At 26.3% G+C, this 23430-nt stretch overlaps 1 protein-coding gene across 2 annotated transcripts; it reads right to left on the bottom strand.

The window, feature by feature from the left end:
• Nucleotides 1–740: 740 nt before the first annotated feature.
• On the bottom strand, nt 741–21584 carry Nf-YB (nuclear factor Y-box B). Of its 2 annotated transcripts, none has more exons than XM_087151229.1 (10): nt 21358–21584; nt 19743–19849; nt 18627–18712; nt 15055–15120; nt 12709–12776; nt 12277–12406; nt 10532–10610; nt 5218–5300; nt 3387–3432; nt 741–919 (listed from the first exon to the last, which is right to left on the bottom strand). In XM_087151229.1, exons 2-9 carry the CDS (start codon nt 19822–19824, stop codon nt 3397–3399), a joined length of 630 nt encoding a protein of 209 aa, XP_087007355.1. In that variant the 5' UTR covers nt 19825–19849; nt 21358–21584; the 3' UTR covers nt 741–919; nt 3387–3396. The 2 variants fall into 2 exon arrangements, with proteins under 2 accessions (XP_087007355.1, XP_087007357.1); XM_087151231.1 differs by having other exon boundaries at nt 18639–18712; nt 21358–21578.
• Between the last annotated feature and the right edge of the window lie 1846 nt (nt 21585–23430).

Here is a 23430-nt window from a genome sequence, read left to right as displayed (position 1 = left end):
AAGGAATCTTTAATGGAGAAAGCCATTGAAAGTATTTAATGCATCATTTCTACTAGGAGAGTCTCATAACTTGTGCTGTCCAGATGAAAAGATCAATAGATGCCATTGTCCAAAATATTACAAATGAGCAGTATTATCACTCCTTTCTTTGCAAAGATAAAAGAAGATGACAGGAGACTGATTTATTCTTTGATAATAAATTAGTTAAACAATATTTTGAGTTAAGGATAAGACAAAAAATTTACATGCCTAAAAAATTGTAAATATATATATCTATATAAAATTGCTAAAGAAAAAGAGTCGCTAAAGAGAAAGACGACAATGCTTTTGAGCATAGCTGACTGTCCATGTCCAGCTACATGAGCTTCTGCTTTGTAGAGAGGGTGCATAATGGTTTATTCAAAGTAGAAGTGGTTTATTCAAAGGAAAAAATATCAGTCTGAAATGAGATCCATCCGTTTTGTAGGAGTGTTGGTAAAGAGAGATTTCACTACTTTAAATTTATTATTCCTTTTTAATTGAATAACTTTTCATGTCTTAGTATATTTATCTTACAGATTAGGTATATTTTTAAGACAAGCCTTTTTTAATATGTTTCAGGGAAAAAATCTTAGCTTAATGTATTAACACTGTATAAGTTGACCCTCAACAATCATTGCAATTTAGGAGTCAACTCCTGCAAAATGAGGTAGCATTTAAACTCAGACAAGTAAACTTAATAGAAAACTCCAACACTTGCAAAAATTATAATATTAATTTATTACAGCTTATTTTTAAATTCAATATGTTTTACTATGTTACACAGGTATTCAAATAATAAATATGTTGACCACTCAGATAAAGAACAATGAGATGCAATGATAAAGGTCCAACTGCATAATTTGGTATGTATCAGCAATGATGATGCAAGATGAAAACTCTGTAAAATAAAAATTAATAAAATAAACTACTACAGTACTTATACATTGATTTAAAGGATAGAGAGGGAAGTGAATACTTTTGAAATGTTTAATGAATATTGGTTTATTTATTTAAATAATTCAAGAAGACTGGGAAAACTATGGATAAATTATATTCCTGTTAAAAAAATAACATATTATTGGCTAAAAAGCTTGCACTAGAATAGTCTAAACACTATTATGACAGAGTTAACATGCAAGTAAAAATTTACTTATTTACCTGTTTATACCTTTTTATTATGTGACAAAACACATAAAATAAATACAGAGAGTATAAGAAAGAAAATTTTTTTTCAATAAAATAGTAAAGATTTATAATGGAACCCGTTATCAGCGACGTTTTTTTCCCCCAGGGAGATAAAAAAAAAAAACATGAAAGCTCTAACAAAATGGCACGTTAGCTTGATTGTAACTTTTGAAATTTATCTTTCTAATGAAACATTTTTTGAGGCGAAAAAAAAAAAGAATATTGCAGTGGAACTTTGATTTCAATAAAATTTTATAAAACTATGTCAACAAATGAGAGAGGAAAAAAAAACAATTTTAAAAATAAATCAAAATTGTAATAAAAAAGTTTAAAAAATTAAATCTAATGTAAATGAAATTAAATTAAATGAAGCCAAATGTAAATTAAAACGAAGTTAGGTATAACTGGTTAGTTTTTAATGTCTTTTTTTTACTTTATTTTTTACTGAATTATTCTTGTATAACTAAAAAAATAAAAAAGAAAGAAAGAAAACAATCTTTAAAGAAAAGCTTAGCCACCTTCTTCGAATGAACATAATAAAATTAGGATAAAATTTATCACCATTTTTACATTTTAACAAAACTATAAATAATATATTTTTGGTACAATTTCAATCAATTATAAGTTCAACTAAAAATTTAATAATTTGCAATTACAAGTTGCCAAAAGAATTAATTAAATTAAATTCCTATCTGATACATCAATATCTAAACATAGTATTTCAGTTTATAGTACAGTAGAGCACCGGTTATCCAAACCCTTATTATCCGAACGTCCAATTATCCGAACTATGTCCGAATTCGCTTTTTTTTTTTTTTTTGTTAAGTTTAGTATACTTCTTAACTTATCGACAATTTTTCTAAATTTAGAAGAATAAAAAATATCCACAACATCTGAAGACCATATTTAATTTACAATCTTTTTCAGAAGTTTTCTTATAGTAGCCATACATACATGTACTGTTATACAGTTTAAACTACATACCCCTTTAGCCCTCTTCAACTGAAAATTATCTTCCAAGAATACAAGCCTCATTTTGACAATCTACAATGGTTGGAATGCGGAAGGTGCTTATGAATAGATAAGTGCTGAAGTTCTACAATTGGAGGATGGGTAGTTGTCACTTATGGTTAATGAGTAGTGCTTGAAATCTTAATTCTTGGAATAAAATTCTTAAGAGAAAAACAAACGAAACTGAAGTTTCTGAATCAGTAGATCTTTCGGGGTGAAAAGACGCCAGGTTATACAGCAGAAGAAATAGAAGACTGGTGTCAAGACACTGAAAACGATTCAGGATTTCAAATTTTAAATGATGATGAAATTGTTGCTGAAATTTTGAATGAAAATCGGAACTCCACAGGCTAAGAGGAAGAAGTAGGTGATCAAGTTCAAGATAGTGGACCTTCTCATATAGAAGCATGCAATTCATTAGATATTGCAATGAATTGGCTAGAACGTCAAAATGATGTTGATCCAGTTCAGTTGATTTATTTAAAAAGAATAGGGGATATAGCTGTGCAAAAAAGAGCATCTTCTTTGAAACAAAAGTTTTTGTTAGATATCTTTTGCAATGGAAAATAAAGAAAAATGTGGCAAAAATCAGTAATTGACAAAAAAATTATAAAAAAGCTGAAATATGATAAAAATAATTCAAATTGAAAAAAAAGTAATAAAAAAATATTAAAAATTTGAAGAAAAAAAAGGTTTTAAACACGGCAGAGCTATTTTAGATAATACTGCCAGTCCTAAGCCTAGAAAAAGTGTAAAGGGAAGCTAGTGCATAAATAATAATCATTTAAACTAGATTTTAAACAACTTTCCAACTATCCGAACTTTTCATTATCCGAACCACGTTCAGTCCCGAGCAATTCGGATAATCGGCGCTCTACTGTACTTTAGATTTTTTTTAGCTGTTTTAATAAACAATCTTTACTAAAATTGTAAAAATCAGAATAAAAATTAGAAAAATGCAAAAAAGATTAAAATTTACAAAACATTTGTTGTCAATAGTATTGCAGCTTCAAACTAATGTTTGAAACAAATATTATGCATGATTATTTTTATAAATAGAGGAATTTAAATTTAATAAGGAACAGAGAAATTTCATTTTGTGCATATAGGGAGAAAAAAACATTATATACAGGAAATAATGACATACAGTAAATTTTTATAATACTTACAATATTGCCACTAAGATGTGTTATTGTACAGCAAAAGATTCAAATCCTGCAAAAATAAATGGCAATAAAATACTAATATGTATAATGTATCAATAAGCAAAAATTCAGATGCAAAATGATTTGTGGAAAATCTTTAACACAAATGTGCCATGCACTTTAAATAAGTTTTTAGTACTAAACAGCTTTTCTTCGTGTGATGTTTGAATTTTGTTGGCTGAGTTGATGCTAAAAAGCACTTGTAAGCACTCACTGTTGTTATGAGCATAATTTAGCTCTATTTTTTAAATGAAACTTAAGGAAAAACTTTCTCTTTTACACAGAGAGGAAACCGGTGTCACTGTTAATGAAAATTCAGGGTGAACACTTTTACTTTAAAAAAAATTGTTTAAGTAGAAAATTGTAAAACTTTTTATACTTCACAGTTACTTAAGAAATATTTCAATTCTAGCTCTTACTACCTATAAATTTTTAAGGAATAATCACAACAGTCCCACGTAATTATTTCAATGACAAAAGTTATGTATGTACCATCAGAACAAACAAAAATCATAAATAGAATATAAAAAACAAATGAAGTTAAAACATACACATAAAAGATCATTTTACCATTTTAAAAATAAGTACCGCAAAACTTAAAAAAAGTGGATGAAAATATGTTGATCTTTAAATGAATCAATACAATTAAAAATTTGAATATTAATTATAATTATAAGTGGGTGATAACTCTCCATATTATTTTATTGAGGAATATGTTAGCACAGTATAAATTAGGGTTGCACAACCAGTGACCTCGCAGCTCTTGAAGTGCAGCCCGTGGCAGCACTTGAACATAATGAAAAAAAAATTATAAAAATTTTTTTTTTTAATATTTATTTTGAAAAGAAAAAAAAGTCAGAAATTTCGAATTGGGTATTTAAGTCATCACTTTTAAACAAGCTCAAATTGCACAGATTCTATCATTAATATGTGTTTTAACTTAATTACTCAATTTTTATAGCTTCAAAAACTGTTTAAGATTACATATTCATAAAATTTCTTATAATTCACTTAATATAAAGCCCTAACGTTAAAAATATGTTCCCAAGTAAATTTTTAATCTTATTTCCAGCTATTATACATTTGTTTTAGCTTTTATTTTAGACAACCATAAAATTTCTTAAATTAAAGTATTCAATTAACATTTAAATTATTCAATAAAATATTTATTTTACATTTATTCCATTTATGAATTAATTTATTTATTAATTTATTTATTTATTTATTTATTTATTTATTATTATGAATTTATTTTTAAATAAACCTTTGTAATATGTGATGTGATAGAAAAAAAGCCATTGCTTTTACTCCATTTTAGTGGGGGGGTTTTTTTCAATAAATCTACTTTTTGATAAGATGAAGAAAAAATTTTTTGTTAAAGTATCAATTTGGTATTCTCCAGTTTTGAATGAATTTTATATTTTTAAGTAATTAATTTTTTTGACTGTTGAAATAATTTAATATTTAAAATTGATGTTTGTATAAAAATTACCATAATTCCCATCAACATGTATAAATACTTTGGCATGCAGCCCGTTGTTGGTCATGCTGAAGGAGAGGTCCTTCACTCTAAATGGTCGTACATTCCACCTTATTATAAACAGTTTCTCTCGCTAGTAAAGTAGTTTTGTTATAATATGTATACAGATTGAAAAGTGATTTTCTATGCACAAAATTCCAAAAAGGTATTTTTTCTTTTTTTTAAAAAAAAAGGCATATGCTTATTTCTGAAAAATCTTTTTTCTTTAAATTAAGAACTCTTTTGAGGGAAAAAAAAGGGAAATAAGAAAATTACCTGAGCAGGATATGCAGTTGTATAAATAACATTTTGCTGTCCAGACTGATCAGTTAACATAGCTGCTGTAAGAGTCTGGGAAGCTAAATAAATAACAATTAATAGCCGTTATTATACAATAAAAATATACAATATGCAGTACATATGTGCAGTGCTTACGCTAAGCATTCGCTGCCTGGTCAGATGCAATAAAATCCTAAATTTGGTAAAACAAATTGCATTTTTACAAATAAATTTTTTACAAAAAAGAAAAATATACATTCCCTTTGATTCTAAAAATTACAAAAATATGAATTTTTCTCTGAACAAATCTCGTATTTTTTATTCAATTAAAATAATTTCGCATAACTAAGTGTTCATTCCTTAGTTTATTGCATAACTAATTAGAATTTATATTAAGTCCAGATAATGTAAGCAACAAGAGAGATTATGTAAGCATCCTTTTGATTATATTTTTTTGTTAAGTTTTCTTTTATTTGGGTAATTTACTGGCTAGAAATTTGAAGTCATTAGCGTGAGCCCTGTATGTGTGGTATTAAAATACGAATAACAACTTGTGAGAGAAATCTGTTATTACATAGCAAGAATTTGGAAGCACATGAATAAAATATTTTTTAAGTAAATAATGATTAAAAAAAATTGTAAATAAATAAAACCCCTTTGGCAATGAACAGCAATTGTATATGGCCAATTTTATCAGAAATTAAATATATTTGTTTCAAAGTGAAATAGAAACAAAAAAAATTATGTTTAATTTATTAAACTTTTTTTAAAAATATGTAATTTAACTTAAATTAATTCAACATGTTATTGAAAACATGAAAGAAAGAGGAAAAATCATTGAAAAACATTCTTAAAAGAAAAGAAAATGGAAAAATTAAATCCTTTTATTATTAGTATACGATATTATGTAAAATGAATTTTATATATTTTAATAAATAATCATTTTTTTAAAAAAATACAACTTTTTATAGTAAAAGGGTACCAACAAGATACAAATTAAGCAACTTAAACTTCAGCTGGTTGATACTAATAATCTTTAAAAAAAAAGTTAATCAATTGTTTAAAAAAAATGATCTAACAATAAAATTTTAAATCATTCACTACAAAATTATTATAACTTTATAAAAATTTCAATAGTTTTAAGCGTTTTTTCAGAATATGAATTAATTTACATGGTCCAAAAATTGTTTAGAGTAGCTGTTCATATCTAATATAGGAAGTTACAGTTTTATACAATCAAGATCAAAACAAAAATAGATATGAGAACAAAATTCTAAAAAAATAGATCAGATAACAAGCCCGCGAATAGTTGATTTTAATATTGAAAGTATTACATAAATTAAATTTTGCAAATAATAAAAAAAATAATCAACATAATAATAGACATGTAAAACAGTCACTAACAAATATTGAGTAAAATTAGGTACACTGCTTTAGACTTTTATCTAACTTTAGAAACATTTTTTGATGAACTACAGCTTATAAAGATGCATGAATTAAGATATTCCAGCCCAATAGACAACATAATAAATCAGCACAAGAATAGAAAATCTCCATCACTTGGAACCAAATACTTTGTGAATTTTAGGATTCATTAGTTCAGAATTTTTCTTTTTCAATTTCTATCCATTTGTATAAGAAATCAATGACATAATAATAATTAAAAATTTTGTATTAAAATAAATTAAGAAAATTAATTATTTTTATATAGCTTAGAAGCATAAATTTTACTGTAATTTGTTTCAAATGATTGCATTTATTTTTATTCCATTTATAAAAGTTTTTTTACTGTAAGTTTGGAAAAAGCTATAACTGCTATTTCAAAATAATGCTAAAACTTAAAATAAAGGAAGGCTATTTTTCCCCCCACCATTCAATTAAGATTATTCTATTAGGATTTTGATCAAACCCTTCATAATGGCAATGTTTTAAAAACATTGTAAATATATATATATATATATCATGAAAGATAAATATAAGAAGGACAAAAAGTAAAAAAAACAAAGAAAATTAAGAAAAACAATAAGTTTTATTTACTGCGCATAAGCTGCAAGTAAATAGAACTCATAAAATATGTTCAAAATGTAGAGAAAACATGGGAAAATTACAGAACAATGAAAAAAGGGAAAAAGAAAAATAGTAATAAAAATAATAAAAAAAATCTGGGGAAAAAAATACGAAAAAAGGAGAAAAAAATTAATAAAAATCCGGAAAATAAAAGATATAATCTTTTCATTAGCTCACATGATTATATCACGCAATTATAGGCGGATATAATCGTGTGAGCTGATGAAAGGATTATATCTTTTATTTTCCGGATTTTTATAAAATTTTTTTCTTTTTTCTGAATTTTTTTCCCCTCCGGATTTTTTTAATTATTTTTCTTTTTCCCTTTTTTCATAGTTCTGTGATTTTTCTATGTTTTCTCTACATTTTGAACTTATAAATGTGTATATATATATATATATATATATAAAAAAAGATGAAAATCATTTTTTATCATTTAATGATAATAATGATAATGTTCATCATTTTTATCATTAAAATGATAATATATGATAAAAAATCAAATGGTTTAAAGAAAGTAAGAAGTAAAATTTCACTGAGCATATTAAAAAAGCATAAAAACAATGATTTATTTAAATATAAAACAATAAATATTAAAAATTTGCAAAGAAATTATGAAAAAAAATCCTGAATTTAAATAAAATTAGAAAAAAGTGAATAAATTTGATATTATTCGAACATTCCTCACTCATTAAGTCATTTATACTTTCTGAGAAGAAAATAATAACACCAAAAAAGATTTTATGAATATAAAGTAGAATGAATGAATACAAAAGTTTCTACTCTGCCCATTTGTCAAACATTTGACTGAAGAATTGAAACTTATTAAGCAGATGTTAAATTAAGTAAAAGTTAGGAATTGAAAACATTTGCATTTGCCTTTATGACCAAGTTAAAAACCTTAAAAATATGATGGTCTTTTTTATTAGTTTAAAACGAAAGTAATGCTTGAAATTGAGAGGACTTTTTAAATTTTTCAATTAACAAAAAATGCACACATAATTTTTTTTAAATGCAACTGGCAGTTTTTTGTTTACATTTTAAAAACATGGTGGATTTTTTATGATTGCAAATTTCAGGCAAGAAGATTTTAAAGAATCTACGGTAGAGGGAAAAACAGCTCATAAACTATGAAAAAATCAAGTTCAAAATTTAAACTTAATATATTTATGATATGATTAGAAATTTCACACACAATGTTCAAAGAATATTTCTCTGGCAAAGAAAATTAAATGCTTAAAATCACAATAAATTAACAAACAATAAATTAAATTAAATTAAATGATAACAAAGAGAGAATTTCACAGATAACAGTTAATACAGGGCTCGAGAAACCGCCCATCCGCCCGTCCTCGGCGGTCAAAAATTCCCCGCGGACAACAAATTTCTCGAATCCAGCGTCCGCGCGGACGGCCATTTTCCCGTTAATGTTCGTGATGCATTTTCAATTTTTGTTATCTTACAAGAGTCTAGCGCCTCACTTCTAAAATGACCCTCTAATCTCGAAATACAGCAACATACTGCGCATGGTGGAATTGATGTTTTCTCTGTCTGGGAGTACTGCAACGGTTGAAAGGGGCTCTTCAGCAATGAATTTACAAAAAAACGCATTACTTATTGGTCTTAAACAAGAAGCATTAAACGCATTTATGAACATCTACCTAAATGGAAAACCACTTTCAGATTTCTGTGCAGAAACATCTGTAAATCATTGGCTTGATTGTGGAACTGGCAAACGTCATATTTGATTCATTTAAAAAACGCAGTACCATCGGATAAATTGACATGATAATTGACAGATAACTTGACCTTTGTTATTTAAATTATTTTATCAAAGAAATAAATTGTTTCATAATAGAAATACTAGGTTTTACTATTAGTAACCTAGTATTTCTTTTATTACTGTATAATGTAATCCTAGTATTTGTAATCCAAGTAACCATCAATTCATTGTACAATTTATATAAATGTTTGTAATAAATAAGACGCATTAAACGCATTTATGAACATCTACCTAAATGGAAAACCTCTTTCAGATTTCTGTGCAGAAACATCTGTAAATCATTGGCTTGATTGTGGAACTGGCAAACGTCATATTTGATTCATTTAAAAAACGCAGTACCATCGGATAAATTGACATGATAATTGACAGATAACTTGACCTTTGTTATTTAAATTATTTTATCAAAGAAATAAATTGTTTCATAATAGAAATACTAGGTTTTACTATTAGTAACCTAGTATTTCTTTTATTACTGTATAATGTAATCCTAGTATTTGTAATCCAAGTAACCATCAATTCATTGTACAATTTATATAAATGTTTGTAATAAATAAGACGCATTAAACGCATTTATGAACATCTACCTAAATGGAAAACCTCTTTCAGATTTCTGTGCAGAAACATCTGTAAATCATTGGCTTGATTGTGGAACTGGCAAACGTCATATTTGATTCATTTAAAAAACGCAGTACCATCGGATAAATTGACATGATAATTGACAGATAACTTGACCTTTGTTATTTAAATTATTTTATCAAAGAAATAAATTGTTTCATAATAGAAATACTAGGTTTTACTATTAGTAACCTAGTATTTCTTTTATTACTGTATAATGTAATCCTAGTATTTGTAATCCAAGTAACCATCAATTCATTGTACAATTTATATAAATGTTTGTAATAAATAAGACGCATTAAACGCATTTATGAACATCTACCTAAATGGAAAACCTCTTTCAGATTTCTGTGCAGAAACATCTGTAAATCATTGGCTTGATTGTGGAACTGGCAAACGTCATATTTGATTCATTTAAAAAACGCAGTACCATCGGATAAATTGACATGATAATTGACAGATAACTTGACCTTTGTTATTTAAATTATTTTATCAAAGAAATAAATTGTTTCATAATAGAAATACTAGGTTTTACTATTAGTAACCTAGTATTTCTTTTATTACTGTATAATGTAATCTTAGTATTTGTAATCCAAGTAACCATCAATTCATTGTACAATTTATATAAATGTTTGTAATAAATAAGAGAAAATTATATTTCTATATATTTAGAAGCAACGAGTTAGTTTCAAAGGAGGTAGGGTACATTGTTGGACAAGCCGTCCTCGGGGACAGGTAAAATTTCTGAGTTTTTTCGAGCCCTGAGTTAATAAATAAACATTTCAAAATGTAAGATTAATATGACAGATAAGTAAATCCTATGTAAAAGAAGATAAGACTACTCACAATAAGATCCATCATCAAGTTCATCCATAGATGAGTCAGTTGCAGTAGCTGTACTTATAGTTTTTTCACCTTTCATGGACTAAATTAAAAAATTATTATTATAATAATGAATTAGAAAATAAACAAAAGTTAAAAGATCTTTTCACATGCACACAGTATTTTTTTTTCTTAAGCAAAGAAACAATTTTTATTATTTATAATTAGTACTAACTTAATTAAAATTTAAATTACTATTAGAAATGATTGGGTAGCATGCTGAAAATGAACAATTAGAAAATAAAATGTTATATTAATTCTATTTTCTCTAGTAAGAGACTATATTTATTAATTTAATTTCAAATGTGTTCTGTCATTAAAAGTTCTTTTTTTAAAAAAATTATTAAGGTAAAACTAATTTAAATTTGAGAACATTTATTGAATATTATACATTAGCAACATTTTAACAAAGAATAAAAATAGATCTGCTAGCTGTTCATTTTTTTCCCTAAATATAAATTTTATACAAATTCTTTATGCAACAATTCCCTTTTAAGGAACTTTAAAATTCTAAGCAATAATTGATAAAAAAACACAGGGAGCACAGGGGAAAACATTTTGTTTGTCACAATTAAATACATAATATAAATTACATATCATTGCTAATTTATTTAAAGGATTATTGAAACAGGTTTAGTACATAATTATATGAAACATTTCTCTTTACTTTGTATGAAATTTCAAAATTTAGCTTAAAAAATAATTATTTTTTATTCATTTTATTTATTTACTTATTAGTAATTTTCAGTAATGCACTCAAACTAAAGCACAATATATAAATAACAAAAATTTAAATCTAATAAAATCATAAATTTTTTTTAGTCTAATTATTATATACTGTTTAATTTAGATGAATGAATAATTGATATTCAATAGGGAGTCTAAATTACTCTTCCAACAAATAAAGAAAACAGAGCTAATCAAAAGAACAAAGATTACGTGCACATTGAATTTGATAAAAGTCAACAAATTAAAAAAACAATAATTTTCCTTAAGGACACTAAAAAAAGTAAATAAAAAATTGAGAAAAAAAATTTAGTTATCTAAGTCTAAAGGAAAAAATTTAAAACTAAAAATTAAAAATATGAGCCTTTTTATAGAGCCTTAAAACAGTTTTACACATTAAAAATGTTTAAAGGAATTTATGAACCCATATAACTCTTAGATTAACTGCAAAACTCAGCTCTTATTTTGCTGCATAATAAAGCAATTCTTTTTAAGCAATGCAACTAAATAATTTTTGCTAACAATGGTAATTATAAAATTAAACTTCAGGGATACAAATTAACTACATCAATAAAATTTTTAAAAAATAAATCTTGCACTCTAAGAAATACACTTCAAAATAACAGAACTTGTAATTTTCAATAAATTTAAACTGTTTCAAAAACTACAACTGATTTCATGGTTAGATCTTGGCTGATTTGACATAAATTTTGTTTTGGTTAAAAATATCCCGCTTGATTAAAGAGCTAAAAAGGAAAAAAAATTTATAGATAAATTTGTTTTATCGCACCACTAAAGTGATTTACAAATATTTCTAATCTTAAATTGTTAAAATGAAATAATGCAAGATTTTTATGTAACCAACTTACAAGGAAAAAAAAATTTTATATAAAGAATTTTTCAGAAAATAATTAAATAAAGCAAAATAAATTTAAGAACATTTAATGAATATTAAACACTAGCAACATATAAAACAAACCTACCTCTCTATATTTTTGTAAATACAACTTTAAAGGCTCAACATAATTATCAAAGCCTAATGTTGACATTGCAAACAAAATATCTTCTCCATTTATGGTTTTTCGTTTTTCTTGATGGCAACGATCACTAGCCATGTGAAAAAGTTAAGAAAAGCACAGAAAAATTAAAGTTGCACAAGATAATGGTTAACCACATTGAAAAAATACATAAGATTTTAAAAACACATGTTACTGAAAAACATATTAAAAATAAAGCTTAATTACAAATGCTTCTAAGCTAAGAAATAGACTTTATATTAAGCTAAAAAAGCTTATTAGAATTAACTTTTAACAAGTTCTTGCTAAATATATATACAGTAATAATGTTTTAGTTAAATGCATAAATATTAAAAGAAAGAAAATATTCTTTAAAGAAAAAATTGTGGAAAAGGATACTCGCTAGTAATAAAGCTGACAAACTCTGAGACACACTCTTGGACACACTCTTTAGCATCTTTAGCAATCTGGAAAATAATAAAATTACAATTGCGTAAATGAAAAAAATAGATATTTTCAAAAAATATCTAATTCTAAATATAAAATCATAATAAATGACCCAAAAATTATAAGAATAAACACTGAGTGGATCTTCCCAAATCATAATCAAATCTGGTATAGTGATAAGTTACTCATTCAATTCACAAAATTAAGAAAAAACATTAATGATGAAAAGAGAATCACAAATTTCTAACGTTACACTTCAAATGTGAAGTGAGCTATATGCCTGCAGAAATAAGGCTGACTCTTTACAGTTTAGTAGTAAAACAACTATAATACTTTTGTTATGTTTTTGTATCAGAAAAACATTTATATACTTAACTATGTGCTAGTAGCAGAAAATTTACTAGTTTTTCAACAGTTAATATTGTAATTTTATAGAATAATGATCTTTTAGAAATAGTTTAGAATTAAATAAATCAGTTTATTACTTTACTACTACCAGTTTCACAGTATAACTTCTTTTAAATAAATTATTACAGTAATAAATTTAGACAAATGGATAAGAGATTAAGTGAAGATTTATGTTACTTAAATTGTACAAAATACATCAATACAATATCTTTAAATGCATTAAATACTATACACCCTTCTATTAAATCAGACACTTTTTCAACCAGGCATTAATCTCTTCTAAACAAGGGAAAGATGGAATGCCAAAATTCTAAGAATTATTGTTATCTTTTATTTCCGGTAAGAATTTCAGATCCTCAGCTCCCAACTTTGGCATTAGACTTCACAGAAAATGTTAGAAGGCATTTATCACAATAGAATCATACTAAAGAGTGCAACACAGGCGTGCATGAGCCCATATAACAAGTGACCCAGTAAAGTAACAAACACCAGTCACACAGCGACAAAAGCTGTTCTCACTTAGATATGATATCTGTGCTTTGGTTGATGGTGACGCATGGAGACCTTTATAAACTCATGTTAGCAGATTTATTGACAATGACAAAAATGCATTGTGTCTACTTGGAGTTACTTTGAGGGTGAATATTGCTATTATTTTCCACTTTTCTGTCACATTTGTTTCTTGCTCGTAGTCACAAAACTTTTTAGACACAACTTGTATGTTGGTAATTTATACCTGAATTCATTTCGATACAACATGCTATTATGAATGTGGAAATATTCGCAATTTAACCTAATTCACAAATATTTTGAACAAAAGACAAAATTTGATTTTGAATTTATAAATTATGCTCATTTAAACCTGACTTTATTAGCATTGATATTAATATTATATTATTATTAAATTATAGTTATGATTGATAATATTATGGCATATTTTGCTTAGACTTAATGTCAAAAGAATATTTTAGTTCTCAAGATTAGATAAAAAGCTTGAAATCCATGTATCCAATATTTGATTTTTTTATCTTCAATCATTACTAAACAGTCAAAAGATTAGACTTTAAGAAAATTTGAATTATATAATACAGTGAGTTGAAAAGTCAATGATCATCTTAAAAAAATAATTTTTAAGAAGAGGATGCTTGAATAATGCAAAAACGTGTGATGAGTAGGGCTCTTCGATGATCAAAAGTTCATGCTTCAAGTTTTTTTCTACAAGTGTATGGCTTAATGCTCCACTCAAAACCTATTTTAAGCTATATATTTTTCAAGGGAAAGGAAATTTTTTTATAAATTTGAAAGCTCACAACAAATAAAGGATTATAAAAAATGCTACAAAGAGCTATGGTCTGGTAGAGGAAGGTTCAGTTTTAAGTTATTTTAGTATATACTTTTTTTGAACAATCTTAGCCAGGCACTTTATTACTTTTTAATAAAAATTAAACTAATAAATAAAATAATAGTATAACCATAAAATTATGATAACCTTAATACCTTGAATTTTAATTAATAAATGTATCTGAAGATTTCATTAAGTTTAAAAAAAATTTAAACTTAATTAAATTTAAATTAACTTCATTAAATTATAAATTCAATTATTTATTAAGCATTGCTTTTGCTCCACTCCAGAATAAGAAGAAAAAAAACATCCTCGTCCTCTGAGGATCTGATGGAAAATGTGTGGCTTATTGTATTATTGTATAACTGAATAATCATATGTGTATAAAAATTGAATGAAGCTAAATCTTCTGTTGTGTGGTTACTTATTAATGGTGGTAAGAGTTATTGTTTGTTGTCCATCAGCAACATTGCACAGGTAATGTAATATATCAACATTGTAATAGCGTATGTAAAGTGGCTTCATTAAACAGAATGTTTAATACTTACTTTGCCTGATTTAGGAATAGCATTTTTCATGATCCTAGCAACATTTGCTATAGGTAAAAAACGGTCCTAGAAGAAAAGACATTAATGTAAATTAATAACTTGATTATACTAAGTATTAAATATATATAAAAATTCTACTAAATGATATTATTAAAAGAAAAATACAGCTAAGTAGAACTGTAAGTAGTATAACTGTAGTTTTCTAATAAAACCTAGCGTTTCTGTTTAGAATATGTATTAAAAATGCACAATGAGTGAGCCATCGGGTCACTGAATTACAATTTGTAATTTGCACATTTAGGGCAAGCCGCTTTTGAGCTTCTGCTTATCAGTCGCCTACATCTGTTTGTCGGCCTATTGGATGTGCGAATTTGTCAGTGCTTCAGTTTTTATTAGTAAAAGACACTTTTACTAATAAAAATCTGGTTTTAGTATTTAATTTGGGCAGAAATAGGCCTTCTAAAAACTTAAAATTTGCTGTCAAAGACAAGCTCCGTATAAAAACCAACCGAAGATTTCCTTCACCCCGAATACAGAATGTTACTTTCAACCTTCTTCAAACTTTTGTTTTCCTTGCTTCTCCAATTCAGGTACCTTAAGCTGTTGCTTCACCACCGCCTAATGTTCCTCTTTACACTAAACGTCTTGTAATTGTATTCCTCAACATGTGCATCAGCATGATGAAAACTTAATCATTCAAAAAAGGGTACGAGCTTTCCCACGTATAACGGTTACTCATTGAATGTCTGTCGAATCCTGCGACTGGTCTTCTAATATTGAATTCATTGAAAAACTGATGAGAATTTTGAGGTGCCAGCAGTGAACCATTTTGTCCATATTCCTTTTGACGATCTTCTGAGAGCACTTCATCCTTCCCAACATTTAGATGTCTCTTTCAAATGACTCATGATCTCCTCCAAAAATGATGAAACTCAATAAAAAGCTATTTCTATCGGACTATCTTTGTTGACAATTTTCCATTGATGAGATATCTGGTTACTTTCAGCTAAGTTTTACAGGTTGTATATCTTTATGCTATTTCTTTTAAATACTAATTGTAAACAATTAATGTAATAGGTTACTTCTACCACAATACTTCTAAGTAAATAACAATGCATCTCATAATGAATGAAGTGAATTTTTCCACCCAAAAGAGAATGAGTATTGCACATTTTGCACAAAGAAAAGGAACTTGGTGGGTTGGATTCTTTTGACTAGATAAGCTACAGTTAAAATCAAGTACTATAATTTTACTTTTATCAAATTTTCAAGATTAGAGCTGTTATTAAAAATACAGATAAGAGACAATCTAAATCTGTCTCGATAATTTTAAATAATATTTTTAAATAGAAAATTAGGATTTAATTTGAAAACTTTTTCTTCTTCTTCTTTCTGTATCTATGGACATCGTAACATATAGCAATAATAAATTCGAATTGACTGATTTAATAAAAAAAAAATTTCACAAAAACTGATTTTGTCTGAAATATTTCTAAAACATAAAAGATTTAAATTAAAATAATAATTTCTATAGTAAAGCAATGAAAATGAATTAGAATAGCAAAGCAAAAGGGAGGTAGGAATTTTTTTTCTCTCTGTTATGATGAATTCAAGATATATGCTGTTGTACAGTCCTCTTAATTACAAATCAGATAAATAAAATTTATGGGAATAAATATATGTTGTATATACTCTTATGTAAATAAAATTTATGAAGAAAAAATAATTAGAATTCTTCAAAATTATAAACTTTTTGTATAGTTTTTGGTTCAATTAAAAAATCAATCTAAAATCTTTGTTTAACTTTAATTTAAATCATTTACTTTTTAAACATCTGATTCTTTGTCTGAAAAACAATCTAAATTAACAATCCAGCTCTAGAAATGAATCTGAATAATCTCAAATTACTTTGACAATTCTGCAGCGCCGGCTGTAGTGCTACAAAGATATTACTTGAAAACATATGGAAAAAAAAGAATTTACAAAATCCAAACCATTAACATCTTTTAAGCCAACGTGACATTTTCATATATACTGCAAATAAAAAATAAGGTTAGATTTTGATAATAAATACAAATCAAGATTATTTAAAAGGCACATCATATCAGCAATCTGCATGTTTTTATCACATATCTTTGCAATGCTTTGAAAAAAAAAAGTTCAGAGTTTCTTTATTTGTTTGTTAGAAATCATAATATGTTATGTTTGTATAAATTTGTGAGGAAGAAAAAAAAATTGTAAATTGTGTTATTTACATTAGAAAGATTTTTTTTCAACTCTTATTACTCATCTCTAAAAAAAACATGAAAATTAATCTTATTAATTTGCATCATTTTTTTTTTTTTAAAAAATCAGACGCTTAAAATTATGAGAGAATCACATCAGGTATGTAGCTATCATCTTTACTTGTGACTAAGAACCAAATTAATTTATATAGTAAGCTTAGCTTTTAAATTAATCTTTACTAACCTATTGAATAACATTATTGAACTGAAAATATGGTAGATATAAGAAAAAAAATTGAAAAAAAATTATAAAAAACAAAAAAAATCTTTGGTAGAAATTTAGATACTAATTTTAATAAATATATGAAGATTTAACCATGTTCCTGAAGAATTGTTACAAGAAATAATCATAATATCTTAAACCTGACTGTGTTACTCTGAATTTTAAGATTTTTTTTTTTTTTTTAGGCTTGATGTACTTCTAAGTTTTGGCTTAATGCACTATTGTATGTGAAAAAAACCGAATCCCCTAAGCAACTGCAAACTTTATAATCTTATGGGAGTCCTGTTCAATCATTGACTGAATGATATACATTAGATTAATGTGATAACTGTAATTGAAATGTTGAAATTATAATTTTATCTATTTTCCTTCTTCTTTATTTGCACAAATTTCTAAGAAATTCTATTTTAGTGCAAGCGTTGAACCCAGTGCTATAAACAAAACTTGTAAACCAAAAGGATTACAATCTGATATTCTGAGAAGGCTGTTGATGTCTAGGCTTGTAGCTTATTGTAATGGAACATGGCTGAAAAAAAAAAAGTTTTTTTTATTAATACTTCTTTTTACTTTTTTTTTTTAAATATTAGATTAATGTGATAGCTGTGATTGAAATTTTGAAAGTATAATTTTATTTATCTATTTTCAAAACTTTCTACTAGTATTTTCTTTCGAGATTATTTGCACAGATTTGTAAGAAATTCTATTTCAGTTCACACATTGAGCCTGTGCTTATAAACAAAACACGTCAACCGAAATTATTACACTCTGATATTCCGAGAAGGCTGCAATTTCTAGGCTTGTATTATTGCAATAGAACATGGCTTAATAAAAAAAAAAATTCTTATTGATACTTCCTTTTATCTTTTTTTTTTAACTATTAAAACAGTTCACATGAAAATTTAAAAGGCCTTATATGCTAGGAATGACCCACAATGTCAGCATCACTGTTTTAAATTTATTTGAACATAATCACAAAATAATAAATAATAATAATAAATTAGAAAAAGAATAAATTAGAAAAAGAATAAAAAATAAAATTACTAAAATTGAAACTCTTAGAATACCTGTTCTCTTACCTGTTCTCTCAGGGGTTCCCCATCTTTATCACCAGCATCCATGCTGTCACCTGATATACCTAATTCATCTGGATCTAGAAAATAAATAAAAACTTTTGTTGAGTTTACTAAGTCACAGAATAATAACACAAGGAATATTTGAATTCGAAAATGAAACTCTACAATAAAAAACATTGTTTGTAAGAAGTTTTCAATTGCTGCTTTGACAAACATATTACACAATTACATAATTTATTCAACTTTGATACTTTTAATAGGATGTCTATATATGCAAGCAAATATTGGACTTCAGTAACTACTTTTTGACGTCCTCTATATAATGGGAGAAAAAACCCACCAACTTTATCAGATAAGCAATTTAATCGGCATTTAAAAGAAAAAAACGAAAAACCCATGCTGTATTGGAGCAACAAAGAAAAATGACTTTGGGAACAATTTTAACTGAAGTAGTATTTTTCGCTCAATGATTATTATTTGAGTTTTTGAGCAACTTGCCACCGGTAAAAAAACTGCAGTTTGGTGCAAGTTCACAGAAATTTTGTTTTGGGGCACATTGGTGCAATTTGAGCAGCTGTTACAACCCTGAAAATAGAATCACAGCTTCTATCATATAAAATTTGGAAATCTAAAAACTATTTAAGGTGCAAGTCAGCATTACATTTGTTACTATACAAAGGTTTGAATGAGCAGGACATTTAATAATATTAGATGCCAGTTGACCCACTAAGAAAATCTTCTTGACTAAACTATCTAGTAGATGAAAAAAAAGAAAAAAAGACCAAAATTTACATAGGTTGACGGTCTAAAAAAAGATCTGATAACCAATAGGATAACAAACTGGTAAACCTTAGCCAAAAATAGGACAGCAGAGAATGTGCTACAGAATGTGCACAGACTACAGTGCAAGTGAAGAAGAGATAAAATAGTTAATCCATTAGACTGTTTCTCAGCTTGAAAACTGTAATATGAAGTGTCCACTTATAAGGTGTGTCAATAAAGTGAAGTTTCCCTGGATTATGTAAAAATGTAAAGAATAAAAAATATTTAAGAAAAATAATGTTAAAAACATGTTATTTTATAAAAGAGTTGAGTATGAATGCATACCTTCAGTTTGGACAATAAATTGCCCACCTGGTGTCATATAAGGATCATTTAAACCACTTGCTCCATTATCACCATTATCCATCTTGTTTAGACCCAAATATTTAAAACTAGAAAAAAAAAAAGTCATTAAAAATATTAAATTCTTAATTACAATTTATCATAAAAAAACAATAAATTTAAAATATAAAATAAAATATTTTAAAGAACATTGTTTTTCTTTGTATTTGCGAACAAATACAAACTATTCTATTATTGATTCTATTAATGAAACTATAATGGATATTAATAAAACTATCACTAAAGTCAAAATTTCACAAATATATTTTTAAAATTATGTTCAATATATTTAGAAACGAAAGTAAATTATAAGAAAGAAGTTTAAGCAAAAAGGTGCGCTTCAACGAGCAAAATCACAGGATTAGTTATTCAAAGCAATGACCCTAGTTTATCACTACTTCTCTACATTTTAATAGCAGAATATTAATTCCACATAGAATAGATTACTAATCTTTAACAGTAATCAAACACTCCATCTATTTATTTCAATTCCTTTAAAGAATGAAGTGGCTTGAATCATTGATGGAAAAAAATATTAGTCAGGAAGAATAATTTCTGCACAATGCAACTGGAGAGCATTTTTTAGAAGTTTGAATTACAAAAGCAAATCTTCTTTCTCACTTGATTTTTATTTGTATGACTGCAAACTTTCCGACTAATCCCATGACTTTGAAATGTAATTGCATAGTAGGCTGAATCTATTTTTAAAAAAAATGAATTTTTTCTTGTATTCACAAGAAATTAGCCTTTATTCAATGAAGCCTAAAATTTCACATTTTCAAATGTTTCTGGCTTTCTGATATGTTCCTAATTTTCTATTTCTAAATCTCTACTTTTGAACTTAATTTCAGATTTAAATTGATGATAAATGCCCCTACGAGCTTCAAACAGTAGCTGATGACCATCATTTAATTTTTTCTTTAAATAGAAAAGAAACATTTATTTTAGAATTGAATTAATATTCTTGATGTTACTATACAAATACCTTTAAACATATTTTAAAATTTCAATAAAAAAGACAATTGCTCTTTGAATGAAATATTTGCTCAATCATAAACAACCTAAACAGTCAACAAGTGCACACGCACAAATCAAACGCCAAGATCAGTAGCAATAACCCATATGTTTGTTTAATGAAAGAATACAACGTCTTCCGTTGTAGAAATCACCATGGATTTTATTAGGTCTTCGAAAAATTATTAAATGTAATAAACATGTCACTCAAATTTCGACAATATTTGTTAAAAGAAATACATAGCTTATATTGTTACACAAGGGATTTGAGACACCCACCAAACTCATGATTAATTTCATAATAGAATTTCTATTGGATAATACAAATACACAAATGTATTATAATCTTCTATATGATAAATTAATGAACATTCAAAAGTAACTTTCAAAATAGTCAAGTTTTGTTATTCCTAGATAGTAATCTAACACTTAGATCTATAAAATAATTTTTATAATTGCCTTGAATTAAATTATGATAGCTGTTGTAGAGATGAAAGTTATAATAAATTGTAATATGTTTATAAGAAAAGGTATCCTACTTTACCTAATGAAATTAGAACAGCAAAAAAAGAAATAAACAACTAGGTTAGGTTACGTGATCACACTATAAGATATATAATTGTTAATTACAATAGTGCATTAAATTAAAACTATAAGAGAAGTTCACAGGGGCAAGTGAAAATATAAACAAACAAAATAGGAGCTTCTTCTTCCAGAAAATAGACAACTGATAAATTGATAAATGATCACTCAGGATGATTGATCAGATTGATTTCGGCCTTGGAGTTGAGTTGTATGAAGAGTTTCACTATGGCGTGTTTGTCAAAAATATTGAATAATGCCTTGAATTTAAAAATTGAGTTTTAGATTTCCATTTTAAAATCCCTCAGGTCTTTGTTTACAAATTCTTTGAGTCCCACAGTGGACTGATCATTAAGACACGGTTCCCAGCAAATCACCGAACTCAAGCATCACTGGTTACGGTCAGCGTGCGGGTGGGTGACCACTTGAATCAGTCTGCGTAGGGACCGAGGGTGTGTGGTATTGGTCCTCGTTAAACTGTTCTACAGTGAAGAGCTCGACTTCGCTTGCAGGTCGTCGGGCTACCGAAGCGGGGGTGCCATCCCCTCTGAAGAGGATCAAAATTGTGATGGCATGTCTTCGGATCATCCTCAGGGGTGTTTCCCAGACCGTCGCCAATAGCCCATCGTGCAGCTCTAGTGAGAAGTAAATTAACTACAACAACAAATTCTTTGAAAAATGGTAAATAATCAAAAAATCAGTATTGAACAACACTGCGAAATACCTTCTTGGGGGCTTTACGTTATTAAATTAGGCAAAAACGTTTTTTGCAGTTCATCACATCAAAATAGAAATTAACTCTTTTCGTCATTACTCACTTGGCAAGATGCTATTGCTCACAATCAACTCATAATTGTCCTATTTTATCTCTCTCAAGCAATTTTCTCCAATATGTATCTCTTTCGAGGAGCCTTAAAACACTTATTTTCACAGTATCGTTATTGGTATCAGTACTGCTCAATATTGGAACAGTTTTGATAATTACCAAATATATCAATAAAATACTTTATACAGTATCATTAGTATCAGTGGCGTTTATAGGCTTAGGTGAATCCCTCTACAAGTTTTATAAATGCGCACAGCAATAAACATAAAACAATTTAACAATTTTATTAATTTATTTAAAAATTTAAAATTATAATATGAACCTTTAGGTGTTTATAATCATTCAGTTTAATTCAATTTAGATTAATTTCTATATTTTAATTTAAACTATTTTATTTTACATTATTTTAATTTAAATTATTTTAATTTAAATTATTTTAATTTAAATTATTTTAATTTAAATTATTTTAATTTAAATTATTTTAATTTAAATTATTTTAATTTAAATTATTTTAATTTAAATTATTTTAATTTAAATTATTTTAATTTAAATTATTTTAATTTAAATTATTTTAATTTAAATTATTTTAATTTAAATTATATTTTAATATTAATTAATAAAAAATTTAATAATTGTGATGGAAATGCGAAATAAAGAAAAAGCATTAAATTGGAAAGGTGTAATCACTTAACAAATTGAATGAAATTTATCATAAAAATATGAGAAAATAACTCACTATCTTTCAATAGTTATATTCAAAGTTTACTTAAAGGTTATTTTTATAGGTAAAATTAATTAAAAATCTTATACATGAAAAAAAAAATGTTAGTAATTCATATAGTAGGATGCAACAATCTTTTTAAATTAAGGGCTGCGTGCCCAAGTATTTAAACATTATGATGGCAATTAAGATAATTTTCATGTAATCATCATTGTTTCAGATACTATTCCTTTTGTCAGTCAACTTAGTAATATATTTTCAAGAAATTAAATTCTTTTAAATATTATAATTCTTTTGTTTTATCATCTCAATTCTTTTAATTATTCCTTTTCTTATCAGTCGAATTTAGTAATATATTTGCATAAAATTAAATTCTTTTCAGTATTATGATTCCTTCAAAGTCGCAGAATACCAAAGTGATACTTTTCAAAATAAAATTTTTTCATTTTCTATTAAAAAATAGATTTATGAGGAAAAAGTATTACATA

The sequence above is a fragment of the Parasteatoda tepidariorum genome, chromosome 9 (genome assembly GCF_982258835.1).
Source record: "Parasteatoda tepidariorum strain Cologne lab strain chromosome 9, Ptep-v5.0, whole genome shotgun sequence".
Taxonomy (NCBI): Eukaryota; Metazoa; Arthropoda; class Arachnida; order Araneae; family Theridiidae; genus Parasteatoda; species Parasteatoda tepidariorum.
This window is presented reverse-complemented; position numbering and strand designations above follow the sequence as displayed.